At 41.8% G+C, this 24,541-nt stretch overlaps 1 protein-coding gene across 1 annotated transcript in view; it reads right to left on the bottom strand.

Annotated features, from left to right (window-relative positions):
- LOC120046575 (glutamate receptor ionotropic, delta-1-like) overlaps positions 1 to 24,541 on the bottom strand; it is a 419,872-nt gene that overhangs the window by 172,997 nt on the left and 222,334 nt on the right. The window contains exon 3 of the mRNA XM_038991931.1: positions 14,670 to 14,954. Within this exon, the coding sequence (XP_038847859.1) occupies positions 14,670 to 14,954 (285 nt within the window). The remainder of the gene's footprint in view (positions 1 to 14,669; positions 14,955 to 24,541) is intronic.

The raw sequence follows: 24,541 nt of genomic DNA, 5'->3' as shown, positions 1-24,541 counted from the left end.
CACCTGTTCCTTGCTTCCAGTGTGTAAATGTTGTTAGCTTCAGCCCTCTCTCTCTCTCTCACTTTCTTTTTGGGGAGGAATGCTAATGGAGTTACCAGCAGTAAGATTTGAGTTTTATTTACAAAAAGACATTGGGTCCAAAAATGCTTGCTGTCGTTTTACACCACAAAATACAGTTCTATACAAAAATGGATACAATACTATGAACTATCTTTCACAGCGCCTCTCTCCGGTAGCCTAGTGGTTAGAGCGTTGGGCCAGTAACCAAAAGGTTGCTGTCGATTATGGCAGCCCCCCGCACCTCTCTGATTCAGAGGGGTCGGGTTAAATGCGAAAGACACATTTCAGTTGAAGTCATTCAGTTGTACAACTGACTGGGTATACCCCCTTTCCCATGTCACTCTCTCCCACTTTGTAGTCAGTCCATATCCTCCTCTAACCTTTCTCTTGCTCCAACTCGCTTTACTTTGCTCATTATACAAGCCCATAGCACATTCCTCTGTTTGCCTATGCTCATCCACTCCTCATCTGAAAAGGGGCTACGCATTAAGACCCATCTCCTGCAGTGTGCGGCAGCTAAATCAATCTCCCACCTAATACCAGTCTAATATCTCCTCCTTTGAGAAGAGAGCAGGCCGTAAAGAGGGCAGTGACAGATGTCCCACTCCACACTCATTATGGAGCCCAGGTAATCTCGACACCGCCCAGGGAGGAACATGGTGGATTCAGGGCCCGTCATGATTTACTGCAATAGATGTGAGTTTATATAGGTGTTATACACTGAGTGTACCAAACATTAGGAACACCCCTTTTCCCATCAGAATAGCCTCGATTCATCAGAGCATTGACTCTACAATGTGTAGAGATGCTGGCCCATGTTGACTCCAATGCTTCCGACAGTTGTGTCAAGTTGGCTGAATGTCCTTTGAGTGGTGGACCATTCTTGATACGCACAGGAAACTGTTGAGAATGAAAAAGAAACAGTGCGCCTGGCACCTACTACAATACCACGTTCAAAGGCACTTCAATCTTTTGTCTTCCCCATTTACCCTCTGAATCGCACACATACACAATCCATGTCTCAATTATCTCAAGGCTTAGAAATCCTTATTTTAAAAAAATTTGCAACATTTCTTTACATGGATGACTTTTCCAAATCCAATCACTTTTCCACTTTTATTCAACATCATCACATTTAATGTTTTTGTTGAAATGACGTAGAAACAGTGTTGATTCAACCAGTTTTTGCCCAGTGGGAAACAAGCAGAGTAGAGGAGAAGGTACAATGAACGATCCACTTCTTTTGCTGACTCTGCAAAAGCCGTGATCCGTAAAAGCAAACTGAAGGAAGTTTGTTTCTCTGTTGAAGAGTTTAAAATAGTTTTTCCTCTCTCCTCCTCAACATTGACTCTATCTGTGCGGTTTTCAAAGTTAAAAATAGCAGAAACATCAGTTGATGATTGATCGTCCAAGACCATGGATGAGAGTTGCCGCGATAGGACAGTATTGGTGAGACAGTTGGTATTTATGTAAAACTCTTGTAACTCATTGTGTCTTTATTTCACCTACTGCACATCCCTGCAATCCTGCCAATCTGGAGAAATGCAGGTCAAATCCAAAAATAAAGAGCAGCATCATTCTCCAAATGAAAAATTGTTGATACAGTACAGGCATACATGGGATTACCATCTCCTTCGCATAAACAAGCAAGAAAATATAATTTTCAAATGATAATACTCTGGGTGGGACCCCATTCTCCTAGTGCTCATAGGCAAATAATGTGGAAGCTATCGCTAACCAAGCAATACTCACATGACCTCAAAAATGATGAGTTGAAAATGCAAAATAACAAATGGAACAAGATAAGGGAAACAGAGAGGAGACATTTCAAAGGGATGCCATTGATGCGTTCATGTGAATAAATGGGCATCACTAACAAACATCATTTAATGCTGTCTGAGTTTAGCCCAGAGGACACAAAACCAGCTGCTTGAACAGCGATAAAAGCAAACAGCCAAACAGTCAGCGTGACAACATTACTGTAGCAACTCTAGTCTAAATACAACATACACTAACTACAGTATAGCATCTATGGACAAACTCCCATTACAGTCCATTACAGTCCAGTCCCCTGCAGACGTGTACCGTTACCAAAACAGATTCAAAGCTGAGATAGCTAGTGAAGTGGGGCTTTAGGCTAACGATGCTCCATGAATTCCTCCATTCCAACAGAGTACATGCATGAGAGCTATACCAAATGCTATGGAGGTATGGGCTATGGACCAAAGTTTGATATCAAACATGTGTTTGATATACTGTTACTGTGATTACAGATAATCATGAATGAAACGTGAATAATGATGACTGTTAAGTTACAGGGGCATAAATATCATACCCCCCCCAAAAAAAACTCCCCTATTATTGGTAATGGTGAGAGGTTAGCAAGTTTTGGGGGCATGATCTTTGTACATCTGTAACTTTCTCAGTCATCGTTATGTATGATACATTCATGATTATTCGTAATCATTTTAGCATCCACATTAACGTAGATGTGTTCAAAAATATATTCTATAGTTACTTACAATAAAAGTTACCACAAAATGACACAATACGTGATTTACCATTCATTTCTATTGGGCACAACATAATCCCAAACACAACCAAAACAAACTGCAAATGCATCCAACAAGTTTTTAGAGTAACAAGTGTGATGAAGTCATTGTGTGCTAGGAATATCGGACTAATTAGTAAACTTTTGACAAGATTACTTTTTACCAAATACATTTGACAACACCTTTTCCCCCACAGCAGACTGAAAAGATTTGACATGAGTCCCCAGATCTTCAAAACGTTCTACAGCTGCACCATCGAGAGCATCCTGACCGGTTGCATCACCGCCTGGTATGGCAACTGCTCGGCATCTAACCATAAGGCGCTACAGAGGGTAGTGCATACGGCCCAGTACATCACTGGGGCCAAGCTTCCTGCCATCCAGGACCTATATACTAGGCGGTGACAGAGGAAGGCCCCAAAATTTGTCAAAGACTCCAGTCATCCAAGTCATAGACTGTTCTCTCTGCTAACGCACGGCAAGCGATACCGGAGCGCCAACTCTAGGTCCAAAAGGCTCCTTAACAGCTTCTACCCCCAAGCCATAAGACTTCTGAACAATTAATCAAATGGCCACCCGGAGTATTTACATTGCTGCTACTCACTGTTTATTATCTATGCATAGTGTCACGAACGTTGCTGTAAGAATCGGACCAAGGTGCAGCGTGGAATGGTTTCATCATCTTTATTCGAGTGAAACGCACAGAAAACAATAAAGAGCAAAACGAACGTGAAACTATGCAGTGCTCACAAGCAACAATACATAAACAAGATCCCACAAAAACCCAGTAGGAAAAGGCTGCCTAAATATGATCCCCAATCAGAGACAACGATAGACAGCTGCCTCTGATTGGGAACCGTACAAGGCCAACATAGAAATAAAAAAACTAGAGTACCCACCCTAGTCACACCCCGAACTAACCAAATTAGAGAATAAAAGGCTCTCTAAGGTCAGGGCGTGACACATAGTCACTTTACCCCTATCTACATGTACAAATTACCTCGACTAACCGGTACCCCCTGTATATAGCCTCGTTATTGTAATTTTATTGTTATTTTACTTTTTATTAAAAAAATAATCTATTTCTCTATTTCTTGAACTGCATTGTTGGTTAAGGGCTTGTAAGTTAGCATTTCACGGTATACACGGTGTTGTATTCGGCGCATGTGACAAATAACATTTTATTTTATTTGTTTTGTAATGAATGTAAACCACAGCTGTCTTCATGAATCTTAACTAAAGGATTAGCCTACCCATACTGTATGTAATGACACAAGTTCATGCAAACTGTCAATATCTGGGGAATGTGTGTGTGGTGTTAGATAATGTCACTGATTAAATGTATTATTTTCTTGTTGACCTGAACATTGATTGGTTATAATCTAGTTGTCCTCTCAAGAGGAAGCTTCTTACTGTGACTAATGACTGGAACATGACCCAGGTTATCACTCAACCAACACCACTGAGAGCATATACCAATAGTGTTGGATCTGTGACATCCACTTGTATTGATAAAATATTCATTAATACTGCAGAGCTTTGCTCTAAAGCAGTATCAGTTCCCATTGGCTGTAGTGACCATAACATTGTGGCAATAACAAGGAATGCCAAACTACCAAAGTCAGGGCCTAAATCTATTTAGAAGAAATCATACAAAAAAACAATTGTAGAATATGTTAAAACAATTATGTTGGTCTGATGTGTATAAGTAGGATATTCCAGACGACTTGGGAGTATTTGTAAAATTATTATTGCCAATTGTTGACAAACATGTACTTCTTAAGAAACTGTGAAAACTGCTAGAGCACCCTGGATCGATGATGAATTTCAAAATGATGCAAAAAAATGTGGCAAACAAGTCAGGCTGCTCAGCTGATTGGTTAACATACTGTCAATTGAGAAATGGTGTGACTAAACTTCACTGAGAAGTTAAATGACAACAAAACAGTGAACCATAATATTTGCGTATTGAAGATCTAATATTGAAAGAGAAGGATTGCTATTTTGAATTTGGTCAAGTTTGCGTGGAAGAGATGGAAAAACGATTGTTATCTATCAATGATGATAAACCGCCAGGTATAGATAACCTAGATGAGAAGGGTAGTTGCCTTGGGCCATTACTCTTCATTTAACAAATGATTTGCCACTCTCCTTACAAGGAGCTAAAATGACTATGTATGCTGATGACTGCACTCTCTACACATCAGCAGCTACAGACAGCGAGCTCACGGAGATTCTTAGCCAGTCACAATGGGTAATTAACAATAAACTGGTCTTAAATACATCTAAAACCAAAAACATTGTATTTGGTTCAAAGAATTCTCTCAGACCCAAACCTCTGGATTTGTGCATGAAGAGTGTGTAACATCAGATGGTCAGTTATCATGGTCAAGTCATATTGACAAAGTTGTGGTGAAGATGAGGAGAGGTACGTCTGTTATAAAAACTATTTTGACACAAAGATCAACTGTACTAGTTGATCAGGCTCTGATCTTGTCCCATCTTGATAACTGCCCGGTAATATGTTCTGGTGCAGCAAAGAAAGACCTAGCAATCTGCAACTGGCTCAAAAGAGAGCAGCACATCTTACCCTTGAAACACATAAATAACATCAACAACATGCATGATAGTGTTTCATGGTTGATGGTTGAGGAGAAATGGTCTACTTCTCTTCTAAAGAAACATTTGTGTGTTGGAAATGCCTAGCCACTTGTAAAATCTATTTGCATACACTTCAAACAGACATACTGTACATACCCCACCAGACACGGCACTATGGGTTTCTTCACGGTACCCAAACCAAAAACAGATTTAATGCGTCGCTCAGTTATGTACAGAGCTATGTCAACGTGGAATGCTCTGCCACCAGAGGTTACTCAGGCAAAAACTAGTTGTACTTTTTTTTTTTACTGATTAAAAATGTATCACGGCGCCTTTCCTCTTTCTAAAGATCTAATTTAAATGTATTGTATATAACAATATATATATATATTTTTGTTATCTCGGTGTCTTTCCAATATATAACTCTTATTTAATTTTTAATTTTATTAAATATCTTATGTTGTTTTTCTCTATAATGGTACTGTACTTTGTCAAGTATTTGTACGTTTTATGTGGAAGAGTAGCAGCCGCTTGTGCAGTAGCTAACGGGGATCCTAATAACCTAAACCTAACCTCTTCAGTCCTGAGCATGCCCCTTTTTGACAAACCACCAGAGATACCTCATGGGAAATACAGAAGAGAAGTGTGCTTTGATGATGCATATACAGACAAATCGTTATCAGTTCTGCACAAACACAACTTCCTTTACTGTAAGGCCCACTGTTGTGTCAAGTCATTACAAGCATTGACATTCATACAGCTAACTAGATACTGTATGTTATTAGGTAATACTGTTAGGCATGGACTTCAATGCTACAGCACCATGGTGCCTGGAGCAAGGAGGGTATAACTAATATGTTGCCTAACATCTGTCTGCACAGTGGAAGTGCAGAAAGTGCCAGTCGACTGATGACTCAGCAAGGAGAAATACAGCCTCAGCTTTTCATCAGCTGCTGCTGTATTTCACAAGTGATATATTTACACATAAGAATGTACAACTGAATCCATACCGGGAGCTATTCAAATAAACAAAATGCTTGTCACTTCCTTGTACAGCCATATTCAAATGTAATTTAGTACTTTGTCATGACAGGATGATAACCAGATGGGTCAAGAGCTTGTTATCTGCAGTAGAGGTTGACACGGGAACAGGAGTCCCGCGGGTCTTGCAGGTCTGTGGGATTTGGGCAGGAATGGGAGTGAAGTTCTAGAGTCAAGTTCGGGACAGGACGGGACAGGATCGACAGTCTACATGAATGGGTAGTAGAAATATGCAATGTGTGAGGCATTTCATGACAAAAACTAACTGTGTGTTTAGGGCTTATATACAGTAGTTTACTTAACCCCTTATAAATTGAAATGTTTCTTTCAGAAGAAATATGGAAATGCATAACCATGGTACAAATGAAAAGGGAACAGTTTGTAGATGATGGTGAAATTATTAGACTGAGGTGAGAACACAACAGTTCACCTGACAAGACTGAATACAAACATTACACGGTTGATTTAATGTGCATTTTACATTTACTGTACTTTTCGCCGCATTTGTTAATAACAACATCTGAAAATACTCCGGATACATTCAGTAACATTACTTTTGTAACAAAAGTAATGTTACTGCTTTTTTTGAGCTCTCCTAGCTGTGCCGTTGAGGAACGAGAGCAAGCACATTTGTAGTTGTTTTGTTTGGAACAGAGCCCTGCATCCCTGCCATCACACACTTACTGTTGTTGTTTACGCAATCCACAAAATGTTCATTATAAATCACAATCTGGGTCAGGTGGGCATCATTTGAAAGCTTGTTCCATTGCCAACATGACTAGCTAAATTATAAAATAAGATCTTACAGTGTTAGGCTTTCACAAGCCAATTCAGAGAAGCAGATCATCATTTTGGTGGGCATAGAATGGAGTCAGGTGTGCATTCAGATGCATGGTCTGCGGAACATTTTCTTCACAATACCACAAACAGGCTCATTCTGTTCAGGACATGCCAGGATATAACACCATGTCATATTGTGTAACGATCGTCTGTGGTGGAAGAAGGATCGGACCAAGGTGCGGCGTGGTAAGTGTTCATGTCTTTTTAATAAACAAAAACTGAACACTGGAACAAAACAATAAACGAAGTGAACAACCGAAACAGTACCGTGTGGCGACAAAACACTGACACGGAAGACAAACACCCACAAACCAAAAGATAAAACAGGCTACCTAAATATGGTTCCCAATCAGAGACAATGACAAACACCTGCCTCTGATTGAGAACCATATCAGGCCAAACGACAAACCCAACATAGAAACACAAAACATAGATAACCCACCCAACTCACGCCCTGACCACACTAAAACTGTAACGGCTGTCTATCTCTTCCTCCTCATCTGACGAGGAGAGGCGAGAAGGATCGGAGGACCAATACGCAGAGTGGTAAGTGTCCATGTTTTAATAATATAAACTGAACACTACACAAATAACAAAATAACAAATGTGAACGAACCGAAACAGTACCGTGTGGTGACAAACATTGACACGGAAGACAAACACCCACAAACCAACAGTGAAAACAGGCAACCTAAATTTGGCTCCCAATCAGAGACAATGCAAAACACCTGCCTCTGATTGAGAACCATATCAGGCTAAATGAACAAACCTAAACATAGAAACAAATAACATAGACTGCCCACCCCAACTCACGCCCTGACCATACTAAATAAAGACAAAACAAGGGAAAATAAAGGTCAGAACGTGACAGTACCCCCCGCCAAAGGTGCGGACTCCAGCCGCAAAACCTAAACCTATAGGGGAGGGTCTGGGTGGGTGTCTGTCCGCGGTGGCGGCTCTGGCGCGGGACGTGGACCCCACTTCACCATTGTTTTTGTCCGCCTCCTTTATCGCCCCCGTGGCCTCTTATGAGCGGCGATCCTCGCTGCCGACCTTGGCCTGGGAACCCTAGCCATGGGTCCCGAATGGACGGGAGATTCCGGCAGCACCGGAGTGAAGGTCAACTCCGGCAGCTCCGGACAGGCGGGGGACTCCGGCAGCTCCGGAATGAAGGACGACTCTGTCAGATCCTGGCTGGCTGACGACTCTGGCAGGTCCTGGCTGACTGACGACTCTGGCAGGTCCTGGCTGACTGACGGCTCTGGCAGGTCCTGGCTGACTGACGGCTCTGGCAGGTCCTGGCTGACTGACGGCTCTGGCAGCTCCTGGCTGACTGACGGCTCTGGCAGCTCCTGGCTGACTGACGGCTCTGGCAGCTCCTGGCTTGCTAGCGGCTCTGGCAGGTCCTGGCTGACTGACGGCTCTGGCGGCTCCTGACTGACGGACAGCTCAGACGGCGCTGCACAGACGGGCAGCTCAGACGGCGCTGGACAGACGGGCAGCTCAGACGGCGCTGGACAGACGGGCAGCTCAGACGGCGCTGGACAGACGGGCAGCTCAGACGGCGCTGGACAGACGGGCAGCTCAGACGGCGCTGGACAGACGGGCAGCTCAGACGGCGCTGGACAGACGGGAGACTCTGGCTGCGCTGGAGAAGAGGAAGGCTCTGGCAGCGCTGGACAGGCGGGAGCAGCTGTAGAGAGAAACCGGAGAGACAGCCTGGTGCGGGGGGCTGCCACCGGAGGACTGGTACGTGGAGGTGGCACCGGATATACCGGACCGTGAAGGAGTACAGGAGCTCTTGAGCACCGAGCCTGCCCAACCTTACCTGGTTGAATGTTCCCCGTAGCCCTGCCAGTGCGGCGAGGTGGAATAGCCCGCACTGGGCTATGCTTGCGAACCGGGGACACCATGCGTAAGGCTGGTGCCATGTACGCCGGCCCGAGGAGACGCACTGGAGACCAGATGCGTTGAGCCGGCTTCATGGCACCCGGCTCGATGCCCAACCTAGCCCGGCCAGTGCGGCGAGGTGGAATAGCCCTCACTGGGCTAAGCACGCGTACTGGGGACACCGTGCGCTCCACCGCATAACACGGTGCCTGACCAGTACGACGCCCTCTCACTCCACGGTAAGCACGGGGAGTTGGCTCAGGTCTCCTACCTGGCTTAGCCACACTCCCCATGTGCCCCCAAGAAATTTTTGGGGCTGACTCTCGGGCTTCCAACCGCGTCGCCGCGCTGCCTCCTCATACCGGCGCCTCTCTGCCTTCGCTGCCTCCAACTCTGCTTTGGGACGGCGATATTCCCCTGGCTGAGCCCAGGGTCCCTTGCCGTCCAGAATCTCCTCCCAAGTCCATGAGTCCTGTGTCCTCTGCCGCTGCTGCTGCTGTCCTTTACCACTCTGCTTGGTCCTTGGTTGGTGGGTGTTTCTGTAACGGCTGTCTATCTCTTCCTCCTCATCTGACGAGGAGAGGCGAGAAGGATCGGAGGACCAATACGCAGAGTGGTAAGTGTCCATGTTTTAATAATATAAACTGAACACTACACAAATAACAAAAGTGAACGAATCGAAACAGTACCGTGTGGCGACAAACACTGACACGGAAGACAAACACCCACAAACCAACAGTGAAAACAGGCAACCTAAATATGGCTCCCAATCAGAGACAATGCAAAACACCTGCCTCTGATTGAGAACCATATCAGGCTAAATGAACAAACCTAAACATAGAAACAAATAACATAGACTGCCCACCCCAACTCACGCCCTGACCATACTAAATAAAGACAAAACAAGGGAAAATAAAGGTCAGAACGTGAAAAAAACTAAGAAAATACAAAAGAACTATGGTCAGAACGTGACATATTGTAACTGTACATCAAACATAGTGATCATAAATGTTGACACTATATTACATGAGTTTTATTATATGGAAATGTCAAGTGCACATTTGGACGCTTGCTTGTATGACATCAAAGCGGTATTTATTATAATCTTCAACATCTCATCTTTCAAATACATTGAATCCTCTTAATTTACAGCATTTCCCTCACTCAGACAACAACAAATGTGCAAAAGTTGCTCAATTAACGGGAGGGATGGGGCAACTTCTTGTCGTGCGCAGTGCTCAAGTTCAGAATGGCTCACAGTCAAAACCCATACAGAGCTGTGATGAACAGGCCCTGAGCTCTGAAATCATGTATAGTGTGTTACTGTACAGCCACTGCATTCCAATTTAGGCACTTATCAGTGTCCAAATCTGCCATGTTGAACCTGTATACAGGTACGAGTGAAAACAGTAAAAAAATAAAATAAGAATGTAATGGCAATTTCCCTCCTTCCTTCGGCTCACTCTCGCTCCTCCAGTTGTAGGCATGGCCACTGAGCAGTCACTACTTTACCTCAGAAACCAGAATGATACTGCCTTCAAGAGAAGTATTGAGTTCATCCAATTCTGGGTAGAAGGAATGCCTTCATTGCCAAAATCTTGTAATGTGTTTTTTTATCAGCTGTGTGAGCAGGGAACTATGTCTTGAGCGCTGAGCTGCAGCGAAACAGAGCAGTTGCTATGTCTACTCACATTCAGAGTGGGGGACAGACAGAGAAGCAGCTAACGGAAGAAGTTACTCTAATTATTTCAGATTTCTGTGCAAAATAAATTCATGGGACTTGCATGGATCACTTACACATGCAGAATTACACAACCAGAGTTGTACAACTGTGGAAGATGACTACCTGACGCACCAGGTATTAATGTGCTGTTTTGCTGCTTTGTGAAATACATCCTTGAGTGTCAAACGCTTTGTGAAATACATCCTAGAGCGTCAAATTACTCCTCAGACTACAGATAGACCAGAGGAAGTGGAGAAGACAGGGGTTTTGATACGATCACACTCAGAGAACATGTGAATGACATGTTCTTTAATCACTCGTCTGCACTGAGGGTATTTTGACTGTTTGGAAATGTAATTAAAGTGTTGAGTTAAAGAGTGTAACACCAGGACGTGGATGTCAGTGTTACTGCCTCGTCAAAACTGGTCTCTTTATTCATTATTTAACACTAATTGGGCCTGGTTAAATTCAGAATGAACACATTGTTTAGTCATACTTCTTGTCTATTCCTCTCCCTAATTAGTTGCATCTTATTAAAATCGAATCCAATTGTATTAGCCACAGGCTCCGTATACAACAGATGTAGACTAACAGTGAAATGCTTACACCAAATGTATTCAACCAAAATGTCATGACAAACTCTTGAGTTGCTGATGTTATAACAGGAAAATCAATAAACAATAGTATTTATTTATGTGTCTACTGAAAGTGTGTGAAGCATGAGTCCATGATAAAGTATCCCTACCACAGGTCTCAATCTACTTTCAAACAACTATGAATGGGTGTACAACGTCTGTACAACAGTTACTGGTCTCAGCAATGCATTGCTTATTCCAGAGTTGTGTTCTAAAAGTGGATTAGAAAAGGTCTGGCCTAAAGGGAGTTGTAGGTGAAATGAATTAAATAATCCAGCCAATTAAGACTAGCTTCTCCAAGAACCGTGTCAAGAGTGCAATCTATCATTACTGTTTTCCTTGTGGCCATGGGATGAAACGCACAAGCAATCAAGGTTTCAACCAACAAATGCACACATGAAAAACACAAGTCCCACCCTAACCTAATCAGCGTGCGGAGCACTTGCAACAAAAAAAACTCCCCCTTTGTACTGTTGGTTGAATTTCGTAAAAAAAAATGTTATAAATAAAATTACACATTGTACCTTTAACATGAACATGACCAAGGATTTAAAACCTGTTGAGGACAGAGGGCGCTGTTTTCACTTTGGGGGAAAAACGTGCCCAATTTAAACGGCCTCGTACTCAATTCTTGCTCGTACAATATGCATATTATTATTACTATTGGATAGAAAACACTCTCTAGTTTCTAAAACCGTTTGAATTATATCTGTGAGTAAAACAGAACTCATTTGGCACAAACTTCCTGACCAGGAAGTGGAAAATCTGAAATCGATGCTCTTCTAGGTCCTGCCTATAAATGGGCATGGTACGTATTAGTATACATGCACGTCATACACCTTCCCCTGGATGTCAAGAGGCAGTGAGAGAAGAAATGGGGTGTTTATCTTGGTCTGAAGTGGAATGAATCCTCTTGGCATGACGTGTCACCAGTTTCCTGTTTTCAGGAAGGCGCGAGGTTGGACCTGGAATTGCCTTCTGAAAAGCTTTCGTTATAGGCGACTACTATCTCCGGCTTTGATTTTATTTGATACATGTGACCATATCATCGTAAAGTATGTTTTTTCAATATAGTTTAATCAGATTATTGAAATTTTTTCGGGAGTTTTGCCGTGTTCCGTTCTCTTCCGTTTGTTGACATGGAGAGCTTCGTGCCACTTGGCTAGTGTGCTTGCTAAATCGAGAGAGAAAGAGGCCGTTCTAAATCCAAACAACGATTGTTCCCGACAAAGGACCCCTTGTCCAACATTCTGATGAAAGATCAGCAAAAGTAGGAAACATTTTATGATGCTATTTCATATATCTGTCGTACATGTGAACTAGTCGTCGGCGCACAGCTTTTGGGTACTCTCTAGCTATACCGAAGCTCTATGTCGTAATGAAGTTATTTTTAGAATTCTAACACGGCGATTGCATTAAGAACTAGTGGATCTATCATTTCCTATACAACATGTATTTTTTAGTTATGTTTATGAATAGCTATTTGGTCAGAATATGTGTGTCAGAAAAAGTGTCAGAAAAAAATCCGGACGTTGTGGGAAAAAGTAGCCACGTTAGCACAATGTATAACCACTGATTTCAGCTCTAAATATGCACATTTTCGAACAAAACATAAGTGTATGTATAACCTGATGTTATAGGACTGTCATCTGATGAAGAATATCAAGGTTAGTCAAAAATTATATATCTTTTACTGGTTTGTCACGATCGCTAACTTTTACTGCTGGGGAATGGCTTGTGTTTCTGGCTATTGTGGTAAGCTAATATAACGCTATATTGTGTTTTCGCTGTAAAACACTAAATAAATCGGAAATATTGGCTGGAATCACAAGATGCCTGTCTTTCATTTGCTGTACACTATGTATTTTTCAGAAATGTTTTATGATGAGTATTTAGGTATTTGGCGTTGGTGTCTGTAATTATTTTGTCTGCTTTCGGTGCAATTTCTGATTGTAGCTGCAATGTAAACTATGATTTATACCTGAAATATGCACATTTTTCGAACAAAACATAGATTTATTGAATAACATGTTATAAGACTGTCATCTGATGAAGTTGTTTGTTGGTTAGTTTGGTTGGTTCTTGGTTAGTTAGGTTGGCTTTGTGCATGCTACCTGTGCTGTGAAAAATGTCTGTCCTTTTTTGTATTTGGTGGTGAGCTAACATAAATATACGTGCTGTTTTCGCTGTAAAACATTTTAAAAATCGGACATGTTGGCTGGATTCACAAGATGTGTACCTTTCATTTGCTGTATTGGACTTGTTAATGTGTGAAAGTTAAATATTTCTAAAAAATATATTTTGAATTTCGCGCTCTGCCTTTTCAGTGGAATGTGGGAGGAGTTCCGCTGGCGGAACGCCAGAGCAGTACAGGTTAAAACAACTTTTTAGGCAATTACACAAGCATCCCCTCTGCGAGTCAGTGTATGGCTTTGACAACATGTTCTAATCGTTTTGAATCACTAAACACTCTGACCTCATTATGGAGATCCCCAGATTGCTATTTATGTGAAGTGTGATATGAAGTGATTTACTATTGATATAATGCTCATACACCATGAGAACATGAAGCGATGATGTCTTATGAAGTGATTTCATTGGAATGATTTACAAACGTTGACAGGGAGTAATATTTCATCTATGCTTCAAAAGCACCCAAAAATGAGTTTATGATGATGGAGCAAAGGTCTAAAATATTTTCATCCTGGCAGTTCAGATGTACCGTTCATTGTAAACAGAACATACTAAAGAGTGCAATGGGAATCTAAGGTAGACAAAACAATAATTGGAGGTGTGTGAACCACAAACACCCAGTTGATGGGATAGTGCAACATTTGGCAACATTTTTGTATTTACCCAGAGTCAGATGAACTCATGGACACCATTTTTATGAAGGAAGTTGAAGGTAGTTTCTGGAGCTATTGCTAATAGCGTTATCACAATGAATGGAAGTCTACAGGAAGAGCAAGCATAAAAATGGTATCCATGAGTTCATCTCACTCTGGGTAAGTACAAAAAAAGGGTTATTTGCCAAAATGTCACACTATCCCTTTAAACATTGATCAGCATTGTCAACAGAACAATAAAGTTTCAGGAAAAAAACTTTTCTCCTATTGATTACTACTGGTTGGCTATCACAACTATGGTCATCATCATCATCCTCAACCTTGTACTGGCCTTCCTCATTGGAGAAGAGGTATTTTGAAGGTTGCAAATAAAAAAACATTCAACAAAACCTGTAAAATACAACACTCCACTATGTTTTCCACACACCCACCCATCAACCCCCACGCCACCCCCTCTACCCCACCCCCTCTACCCCACTCACCATAGTCAGCATCATAGAAGATTATGAACTTCTGCCAGCGCAGCTCAGTGACCAGGGTCAGCATGACGTCGTTGAGGCGTGCAGGCGGACGAGCGGCCAGGGTGTAGCTCTCCCCATCAGGGCTGGGGTTGAGGTGGCAGGAGGTGCGTGGCGTGCCCTCGCCATTCCTCTGGATAAACAGGTGGGGTATGTGCATGGCGTCGGTCAAGGACTGGAGGGCGTTGGCGGCTGCACAGCCTGTAGACGTCACCAGAGCCAGGATGCCCTGGTTCATCAGCTCACAGGCTGAAGAGGGACAAGGATAAGAGAGGGACATGATAAGACAAACTTCAGACATTCCAATAAGGAAGCAGAGAACACAAGGGATCAGTAGTGGTCAAATGAAAGTAGTGTGTTCTGTTTGTAGAGATAACTAAGATAAAGATGGAGATTAAAAAAAAAGATGGAGATAACAAAATTCCCCCCAAAGATCAAACTCCTGGAGAAATTGGGAAGGGACTTATGGCACAGAAAGTATGTGAGGTGAAGGGACAGAAGTTAAAGGGCAGGTCAGAGCAGGTCACAGCAGGGCAGGGTAGGACATGGGCAGGGTAGGACACAGTGCAGGACATGGGCAGAGAAAAATAGAGCAGGAGACCAGGGTATGGGCAGGGAAGGAACTGAGGGCACATACTGCCATGGGCATTAGGACAACAACAGAAAGAGGATGGGTGAAAGAGTGGGTAGGTCTTGTAGAAAAGTAAACAAAGCATCCCTTAAATGTCACAAAAAAATGCATAAGTACAGTACAACAGTTATGCAATAAATCCCTTTCTCTTTTGCATGCACCCCCTCATCCCTCCCCATCACCACAGAAACATATCATCACTGTAATCTGTCACTGTAATCTGTTTGTAATAGTTGGTCCAACCACCACTTCCTCCTGCTGTTTGTTTATGTTTGGGAGAAACCAAGATGCTTGTGGTTGGGACAAATTATTATTTATATTTTACAGTACTGTATAACATCTATTGCTCCACATTTACTCTGAAATGCTGTTCATTATAAGTAATAGTAAATATTGTATGAATATTGCGCATCTCTGTCAGTGAGTTCTGCTTATGAAGTGTTATAAAGTACTATGCTAGTTGGAAATGTGCTTGGAGCCATTCAAAATGGTAAATAAACATTCAATGTCAATGTCTTTATTCAAAGATACAATACAAATAAAATGTTCATAAGTTAAACAAGTTTAATGTGAGTGTACAAGCTGTAAATCTTCTAAACTTCTACCGACTCCCACCCACACAGTAAACACATCAACACATATCAACCACCTACAGTATAACCAAACAGAAGTCCGAAGTCTAATTAACCGGGACTCTGATTCAGTCTTAATAAGGCAGGAAACTTTCAATCAACCATGCCTTGGGTCAATGAATACTTGTCTTGCATAAATAAGTACACTGAGTGTACAAAACATCAGGAACACCTTCCTAATATTGAGTTGCACCCACTTTTGCCCTCGGAATAGCCTCAATTTGTGGGGGCATGGACTCTATAAGGTGTCAAAAGCGTTCCACAGGGATGTTGGCCCATGTTGACTCTAATGCTTCCCACAGTTGTGTCAAGTTGGCTGGATGTCCTTTAGGTGGTGGACCATTCTTGATACACACAGGAAAAGGTTGAGCGTGAAAAACCCAGCAGCGTTGCAGTTATTCACACACAAACTGGTGAGCCTGGCATCTACTACCATACCCTGTTCAAAGGCACTTAAATATTTTGTTTTGCCCATTCAAACTCTGAATGGCACACATATACAATCTCAAATGTCTCTATTGTCTCATCTACACAGAAGTGGATTTAACAGGTGACATCAATAAGGGATCATAGCTTTCATCTAGATTCACCTGGTCAGTCTGTCATGGAAAGAGCAGATGTTCCGAATGTTTTGTGCGCTCAGTGTATTATCAATGCACCTGATCGTTCCATGCATAAAGGTACTGCTCTCTGGCCCCATATGGGGGTGGAGGGGGGTGTGGGCAGGAGGAGGAAGAGAGACAGAGTGAGAGAGAGAGAGAGAGAGAGAGAGAAAGAGAGGGAGGGAGAGAATAAAACCAAAAATATGTGGATGAGTGAGGGGAAATAGGAGTAGAAAATCAGGGGGCGAGAGAGAGAGAGGGGGGAGACAGAGAGACAATGAGGGCATTTAGGTGATTGAGGGACCTATTGTCCCCGAAGCACCTTCACATGCTAATGAATCACCCGTGACCGGAACCCTCAACAGCTCAAAAAATTCCCAACTGCCTTGGCACTCACAAATTCAGTTCGACAGTTCAGTAGAGGAACTCAGTGGTTGAAATTACCCAAAGTACAGAAGAGCAAAATATCCAATTTAAAGTGAATGTTTTTCTACATAAATTGCGTTTAATTGAGACCTTAGAATATCTGTGTCGACCTAATCAAGTAACAGTGTGTAGGAAGAAATGTAGCTGGGAGTTTAATTGGTAAAACCAAGGCCTTTCGATATCACACCTCGTACCCTTCAGAGGAGACTGGGGAGGAGCATGCTCCTCAGTGAATTTCATTGAAAAAGTTGTAATTTTTAGATAAAACTATACTAAATATAATCACGTCACCAAATAATTGATTAAAACACACGGTTTTGTCATGAAGTTCTACAGTAGCCTCAGCAGCACTCTGTAGGGTAGCATCACGGTGTAGCCATAGGACAGCTTGCGTCTGTCCTCCTCTGGGTACATTGATTTCAATACAAAAACCAAGAAGGCTCATGGTTCTCACCCCCTTCCATAGACATACACAGTAATTATGCCAACTTCCGGAAGACATCCTCCAACCTATCAGAGCTCTTGAAGCATGAACTGACATGTTGGCCACCTAATCAAAAGATAATGAAATAATGAGCTACAGCTAGCTAGCACTGCAGTGCATAAAATGTGGTGAGTAGTTGACTCAAAGAGAGCGAAAGACAATATTTGAACAGTTCTGAACAAATTAATTTCTTTAAAAATGAAGGAGAAGCAATAGAGAGACCTAGCTATATTTCTTTGTATTTTTTTCCACTTTCACTTTTAATTAGCTAGAGAATGCAGCTAGCTAGTTTAGCCTTACCCAAACACCCGTTTCAGAGAGACATGCTATGTTAGCTAGCTGGCTATGGCTATCCAACACTGCAATTTTTCCAAGACAAGGCAAGCGTTTGGTTTTATTAATTTATTATCCCCGGGACCCGACAGTGTAACTGATAAACTGCTTGCTGACTGTACATTGTACGGCATGATTGTAGCGGGTTTACTAATGTGTTAGTTCTAGTAGATATGTTGACTATGACGTTAGCTAATATGGTGACAACGATGTAGGCTGTGTAGCGGGTAGCAGTTATGATATGACAGTCACAGACAGCTGATGTGTTGTGCACTGAAGTCCACATGCAAAGGGAAAAAGTGAGAGGAGGAGAGCGTGTAGATGCGAGAAGGAATTATACAACAAACAAAATGATCATGCTGTTTGTATGTGGCTGCTATGAAAGTGAACTGTGTGTGCGTGTGATCAGGTTTGTATTCATTCTGCCGATTCTGTTGAAAAATGTTTCTTAAATGGAAGCAAACGGAATGAAACGGGGATAAACATACCTGAATTTCTCTTTTGCTGTTGGACTATATCAGCTAGATGCAGGCTAGAGTGTGTAAGGTGGTATTGAATGGGTCACTGTCTGTCACCTTGATTACTCACATTTTTCTCTTGACCTGTGCACCTATGTTGTAAATTTTCATTCATAAGCTTGGTTGTAGTAAACACATGATGGGTATAGGGAACATTTTGGTATCATGTTGTAGCATTAACCTATCAATGTTACATTGAGCTGGATGAATGGAATGTGAATGACAGTCATCCAATATGCTGTAATAGAAATAACGCTGTTACGCACACCTCTAAGAAGAGGGAACGCAACACCCTGCTACAACTCAACTCCCCGTGAAGTGAAAGAGGTATGGGACTGTAGGTGCGAGTAAGGATGACAAAAGGCAGAGAATTTACCGTTTACTAGGAATTTATTCCTTCACAAGGTAATATGGGGAAAAGGGTCTGGACGGAACCAAAGCAAAGAAAGTAAATATCAAAGCCCCCTCTCCTACCTTACCTGCCTACCCACTACTTACCTAACTTAGCACCAACTGATGCGCTAACCAAAATACAGGGGGTGGGGAGAATTTCAGGAAGCCATTTCCTGAAACACACACTCAAATACACAAACTACAACACAGAAACTGGGGAACGTAACAAACGCCATGCTCATTAAAACTGACCGCCATTGACTCGATACCGGTACTCCTTGTATATAGCCTTGTTATTGTTATTTTATTGAGTTACTACTCAATTCTTATTTTTTTTTTTGAATATTTTCTTACTTTTTAACTGTACTGTTGAGAAAGAGTTCGCAAGTAATCATTTCATGGTTAAGTCTACAACTGTTGTATTTGGTGCATGTGACAAATAAAATTAGATTTTATTTGACCATCCTACGCTCTACTAATGTGTCATTTTCATAATGGCATCATTTTCCCCTTCTCTCCCTCATTCTACAAGCTAATGGTGTGTCAGGAAATGGAACCAAATAGGAGCACAGCCATTATGTCTACACTAAACCCCTCCTATCTCAGTATAAAGAGGACATGATTCGCCCATTTTTTGACTATATTAATATTTCAATTCCATTACAGACAAGCCTCTCTGACGGGCAGAGGTCTGCAGAGGCGCTGGCAAAGATGATAATGATGGAATAATGACTACTAAATGTTCTCACTAGAGTAGAAAGGGGCTATCATTCATATGCTGCTGTGCATCTGACACATCATGTTCGTTGAACTGCAGGCCTCATCCGCAGGAAGGTTTGCTTACTAAAATAAATGTACTCAGACTTGGATAGGTTAGCATGGTATATATACAGTGCCTTTGGAAAGTTTTCAGACCAATTGACTTTTTCCATATTTTGTTACGTTACAGCCTTATTCTAAAATGGATTAAAGAACAAATATTCCTCAGCAATCTACACACAATACCCCATAATGACAGCGAAAACAGGTTTTTAGACATTTTTCCAAATTTATAAAAAATAAAACAGTAGTATTCAGACCCTTTGCTATGAGACTCGAAATTGAGCTCAGGGGCATCCTGTTTCCATTGATCAACCTTGAGATGTTTCTACAACTTGATTGGAGTCCACCTGTGGTAAATTCATTTGATTGGACATGATTTGTAAAGGCACACACCTGTCTATATAAGGTTCCACAGTTGACAGTGCATGTTGGAGCAGAAACCAAGCCATGGGGTCAAAGGAATTGTCTGTAGAGCGCCGAGACAGGATTGTGTCGAGGCACGAATCTGGGGATGTGTACCAAAAAAACTCTGCAGCATAAAAGGTCCCCAGGAACACAGTGGCCTCCATCATTCTTAAATGGAAGAACTTTGGAACCACCAAGACTCTTCCTAGTGCTGGCCGCCCAGCCAAACTGAGCAAGGGCCTTGGTCAGGGAGGTGACCAAGAACCCAATGGTCACTCTGATAGAGCTCTAGAGTTCCTCTGTGGAGATGGGAGAACCTTCCAGAAGTACAACCATCTCTGTAGCACTCCACTAAACAGGCCTTTATGGTAGCGTGACCAGACGGAAGCCACTCCTCAGTAAAAGGCACATGACGGCCCGCTCAGATAAAACCAAGATTAAAGTCTTCGCCTGAATGCCAAGTGTCACGTCTGGAGGAAACCTGGCACCATCCCCATGGTGAAGCACACAGGCAAGACAATGCAGGATTGGTTTTGGGACAAGTCTCTGAATGTCCTTGAGTGGCCCAGTCAGAGCCCGGACTTGAACCCGATTGAATATCTCTGGAGAGATCTGAAAATAGCAGTGAAGCAATGCTCCCCATCCAACCTGACAGAGCTTGAGAGGATCTGCAGAGAAGAATTGGATAAACTCCCCAAACACAGGTGTGCCAAGCTTATAGCATCATACCCAAGAAGACTCGATGGTGTAATCGCTGCCAAAGGTGCTTCAAGAAAGTACTTAGTAAAGGGTCTGAATTCTTACGTAAAGTGATATTTCAGTTTTTTTCTTATAAATTAGCAAACATTTCTAAAACCTGTTTTTGCTTTGTCATTATGGGGTATTGTGTGTAGATTAATGAGGAAAGAAAACAATTTAATCAATTTTAGAATAAGGCTGTAACAAAATGTGTAAAAAGTCAAGGGGTCTGAATACCTTCCGATGGCAAAGTGTTGCATGTGTCATTTTTAGGTACTATGGGAAGAGCTTTTCAGTATGGGTAGAAGAGCTGGAAAAATTTTACCTCTGGTAGATTTGGATTTTGCATCAAAAGCAATAATCAATTTGTGTGTGGGGTGAATTTAAACACGCCTAATAAACACAGTGCATACCATTATGCTGACGCAATTATTGCCACAATGCTGTCATGCATCACATTCTATTGACATTAAAATGAGCCCAAATCGGGGGTTAATCAAGTGAAATATCTTATGTTCCTTAAGATCTTAATTGAAAACATTAAAAAGACATCTGTCTGACGGATTAAAAGCTGTTTAACAACACATTGTTTTGATTCAGATGTTTCCCTGCAGATGCTACTGCCACATCAAAGCACTTCTGTATGCACAGATTGGGATGTGGCAAATTATTATACATCATTGCAGTCACAGGGGACATTATATACAACTTCTGCCGAGCAATCCATTGCAAATTATGAGATTATCTTCAATGTGTACAGTCGTAATTGGAGCATAGCAGAATGAAGCTAATGAACCTCACCAATGCTGTGGTGAAAGTATATAAAGGTGGGCTGTTGGAAGAATTTCAAACTGCAAATGAGATGATCTCATTTAGTGTCTCTCTCTCTCTCTGTAAACACAAAGTTTAATCAAAGGGGAAACCATTGCAAAAATAACCAGCGACTGCATTAATGTTGACACCATGTACTCAGTATGTAGCACTTATACAGTAGCTTTAAATCAAGTTAAATAGTTTAATAAAGGTTAAATAAAAAATATAAAAAATACAGTAGCTGTAAAACATGTTGAATGTAGATAGAGACAATAATATTGGTATATGTTGTGACATAACCAATGAGACAGATTAAAAGACCAGCCACACGGATTCCACATGTACCCAGGATGTGTGGAAACCTCTTGGCAGTTAGGCCAATAATAAATTGATATTTCATAATCCCATTGATTTTCCTCAGTATAATTCAGTAGGTATTCAATCCAAATCTTCTAAAATCATTCACTCCTTTTGACCATGGTTAATCTGTGAAATATGATTGTTTCTAGTTATGGAAATTAGGCTAGTGGCAATGCCCAAACATTTTTGAGATACCCCTACCCGATGTACAGTACCAGTCAAAAATGTGGACACCTACTCAATCAATCAAGGGTTATTCTTTATTTTGACTATTTTCTACATTGTAGAATAATAGTGAAGACATCACAACTATGAAATAACACATATGGACTCACGTAGTAACCAAAAAAGTGTTTTATATACATTTTATTCTTTAAAGTAGCCACCCTTTGCCTTGATGACAGCTTTGCACACTCTTGGCATTCTCTCAACCAGCTTAATGAGGTAGTCACCTGGAATGCATTTTCTGTTGTGACAAGGTAGGGGTGGTATACAGAAAATAACCCTATTTGGTAAAAGACCAAGTCCATATTATGGCAAGAACAGCTCAAAAAAGCAAAGAGAAACGACAGTCCATCATTACTTTAAGACATGAAGGTCAGTCAATACGGATAATGTCAGGAACTTTGAAAGCTTCTTTAAGTGCAGTTGCAAAAATCAGCAAACGCTATGATGAAACTGGGTCTCATGAGGACAGCAGAGGATAAATTCATTAGAGTTAACTGCACCTCAGATTGCAGCCCAAATAAATGCTTCACAGAGTTCAGAGGAGACTGCGTGAATCAGGCCTTCATGGTCGAATTGCTGCAAAGAAAACACTACTAAGGAAAGCAACCTCAGCTGGAAACCAATAATAAGAAGAGACTTGCTTGGGCCAAGAAATACGAGCAATGGACATTAGACCAGTGGAAATCTGTCGTTTGGTCTGATGAGTCCCAATTTGAGATTTTTAGTTCCAACCGCCTTGTCTTTGTGAAACACAGAGTAGGTGAATGGATGATCTCTGCATGTGCGGTTCCCACCATTAAGCATGGAAGAGGTGTGATGTTGTGGGGGTGCTTTGCTGGTGACAGTGTCAGTGATTTATTTAGAATTCAAGGGACACTTAACCAGGATGGCTACCACAACACTCTGCAGCGATACGTTTTTTCAACAGGACAATAACCCAAAACATACCTCCAGGCTGAGTAAGGGCTATTTGACCAAGAAGGAGAGTGATGGGGCTGCATCAGATGACCTGGCCTCCACAATCACCCTACCTTAACCCAATTGAGATGGTTTTGGATGAGTTGGACCACAGAGTGAAGGAAAAGCAGCCAACAAGTGCTCAGCATATGTGGGAATTCCTTCAAGACTGTTGGAAAAGCATTCCTCATGAAGATGGCTGAGAGAATGCCAAGTGTGCAAAGCTGTCATCAAGGCAAAGGGTGGCTACTTTGAAGAATCTAAAAATATACTTGTTTAACAATTTGTTGGTTACTACATGATTCTATAGGTGTTATGTCATAGGTTTGATGTCTTCACTATTATTCTACAATGTAAAAATAGTTTAAAAAAATAAAGAATAACCCTTCAATGAGTAGGTGTGTCCAAACTTTAGACTGGTACTGTAGAACAAAACACAACCATGTTTTTTTTTATCCCTAATGTCTCCCATTTATGAAATGGATGGATGTGTAAAAATGTTTTACTGTAAAAGTGGTTAAATGTATAGATATTGAGACACACCCCCTAACCTCAGAAAATGCAGAATAATGCCTGGCTGGAGGGGGGATGGGCAGCATAAGCTAATGTAACCCAATATTGCAAACTCTGATATTGCTAAAATGTTTAATACAAGTAGTCCGTTGTCTGTCCTCCATACACAAACAAACAGCATTAGGATATCTTAATGCATCTTGGAAATATAGACCTGTAAACACAGAGATACAATAGGAGGAAATGTCAACAATGAATATTTATGATGAATGTAAGCTTTACTTTTTGGTAGCGGACTAAAAGACAACTTTCCAAGTAAAATTTACTCTGTGCTGTATGGCCCTGCCTGACAAAGTATATACAGTTACACATGCTTTTTTATGTCGTGGCTATTTTAATCTGCTGTAAGGAAAACAAGTGGGCTCAGACATCAGAATTAGATTGTTTGGGTTCTGTCACGTTCTGACCATAGTTCTTGTGTGTTTTGCTTGTTTTAGTGTTGGTCAGGACGTGAGCTGGGTGGGCATTCTATGTTGTGTGTCTAGTTTGTCTGTTTCTATGTTTGGCCTAATATGGTTCTCAATCAGAGGCAGGTGTTTTGTGTTGTCTCTGATTGGGAATCATATATAGGTGTCTATGTTTTGACGTTAGTTGCTTGTGTCTGCACTTTCGTTTGATAGCTTCACGGTCGTTTGTTGTTTTGTCTAGTTTGTATTAGTGTTCGTGTTCGTTTCTTCTTCTATTAAAAAGAAGATGTATTTATATCACGCTGCGCCTTGGTCCTCTCTTTCACCTAACGACGATCGTGACAGAATTACCCACCATAATCGGAACAAGCAGCGTGATGACGGGCAACAACAGCAGTGGCCGAGGACACAGGTCTCCTGGACTTGGGAGGAGGTATTAGACAGCGGAGGACCCTGGGCACAACCAGGGGAATATCACCGCCCCAAGGCAGAGCTGGAGGCAGCGAAAGCAGAG

The sequence above is a fragment of the Salvelinus namaycush genome, chromosome 4 (assembly GCF_016432855.1).
Source record: "Salvelinus namaycush isolate Seneca chromosome 4, SaNama_1.0, whole genome shotgun sequence".
Lineage (NCBI taxonomy): Eukaryota > Metazoa > Chordata > Actinopteri > Salmoniformes > Salmonidae > Salvelinus > Salvelinus namaycush.
The sequence above is the reverse complement of the archived record's forward strand: the minus strand, read 5'-3'. Positions and strand labels throughout refer to the sequence as shown.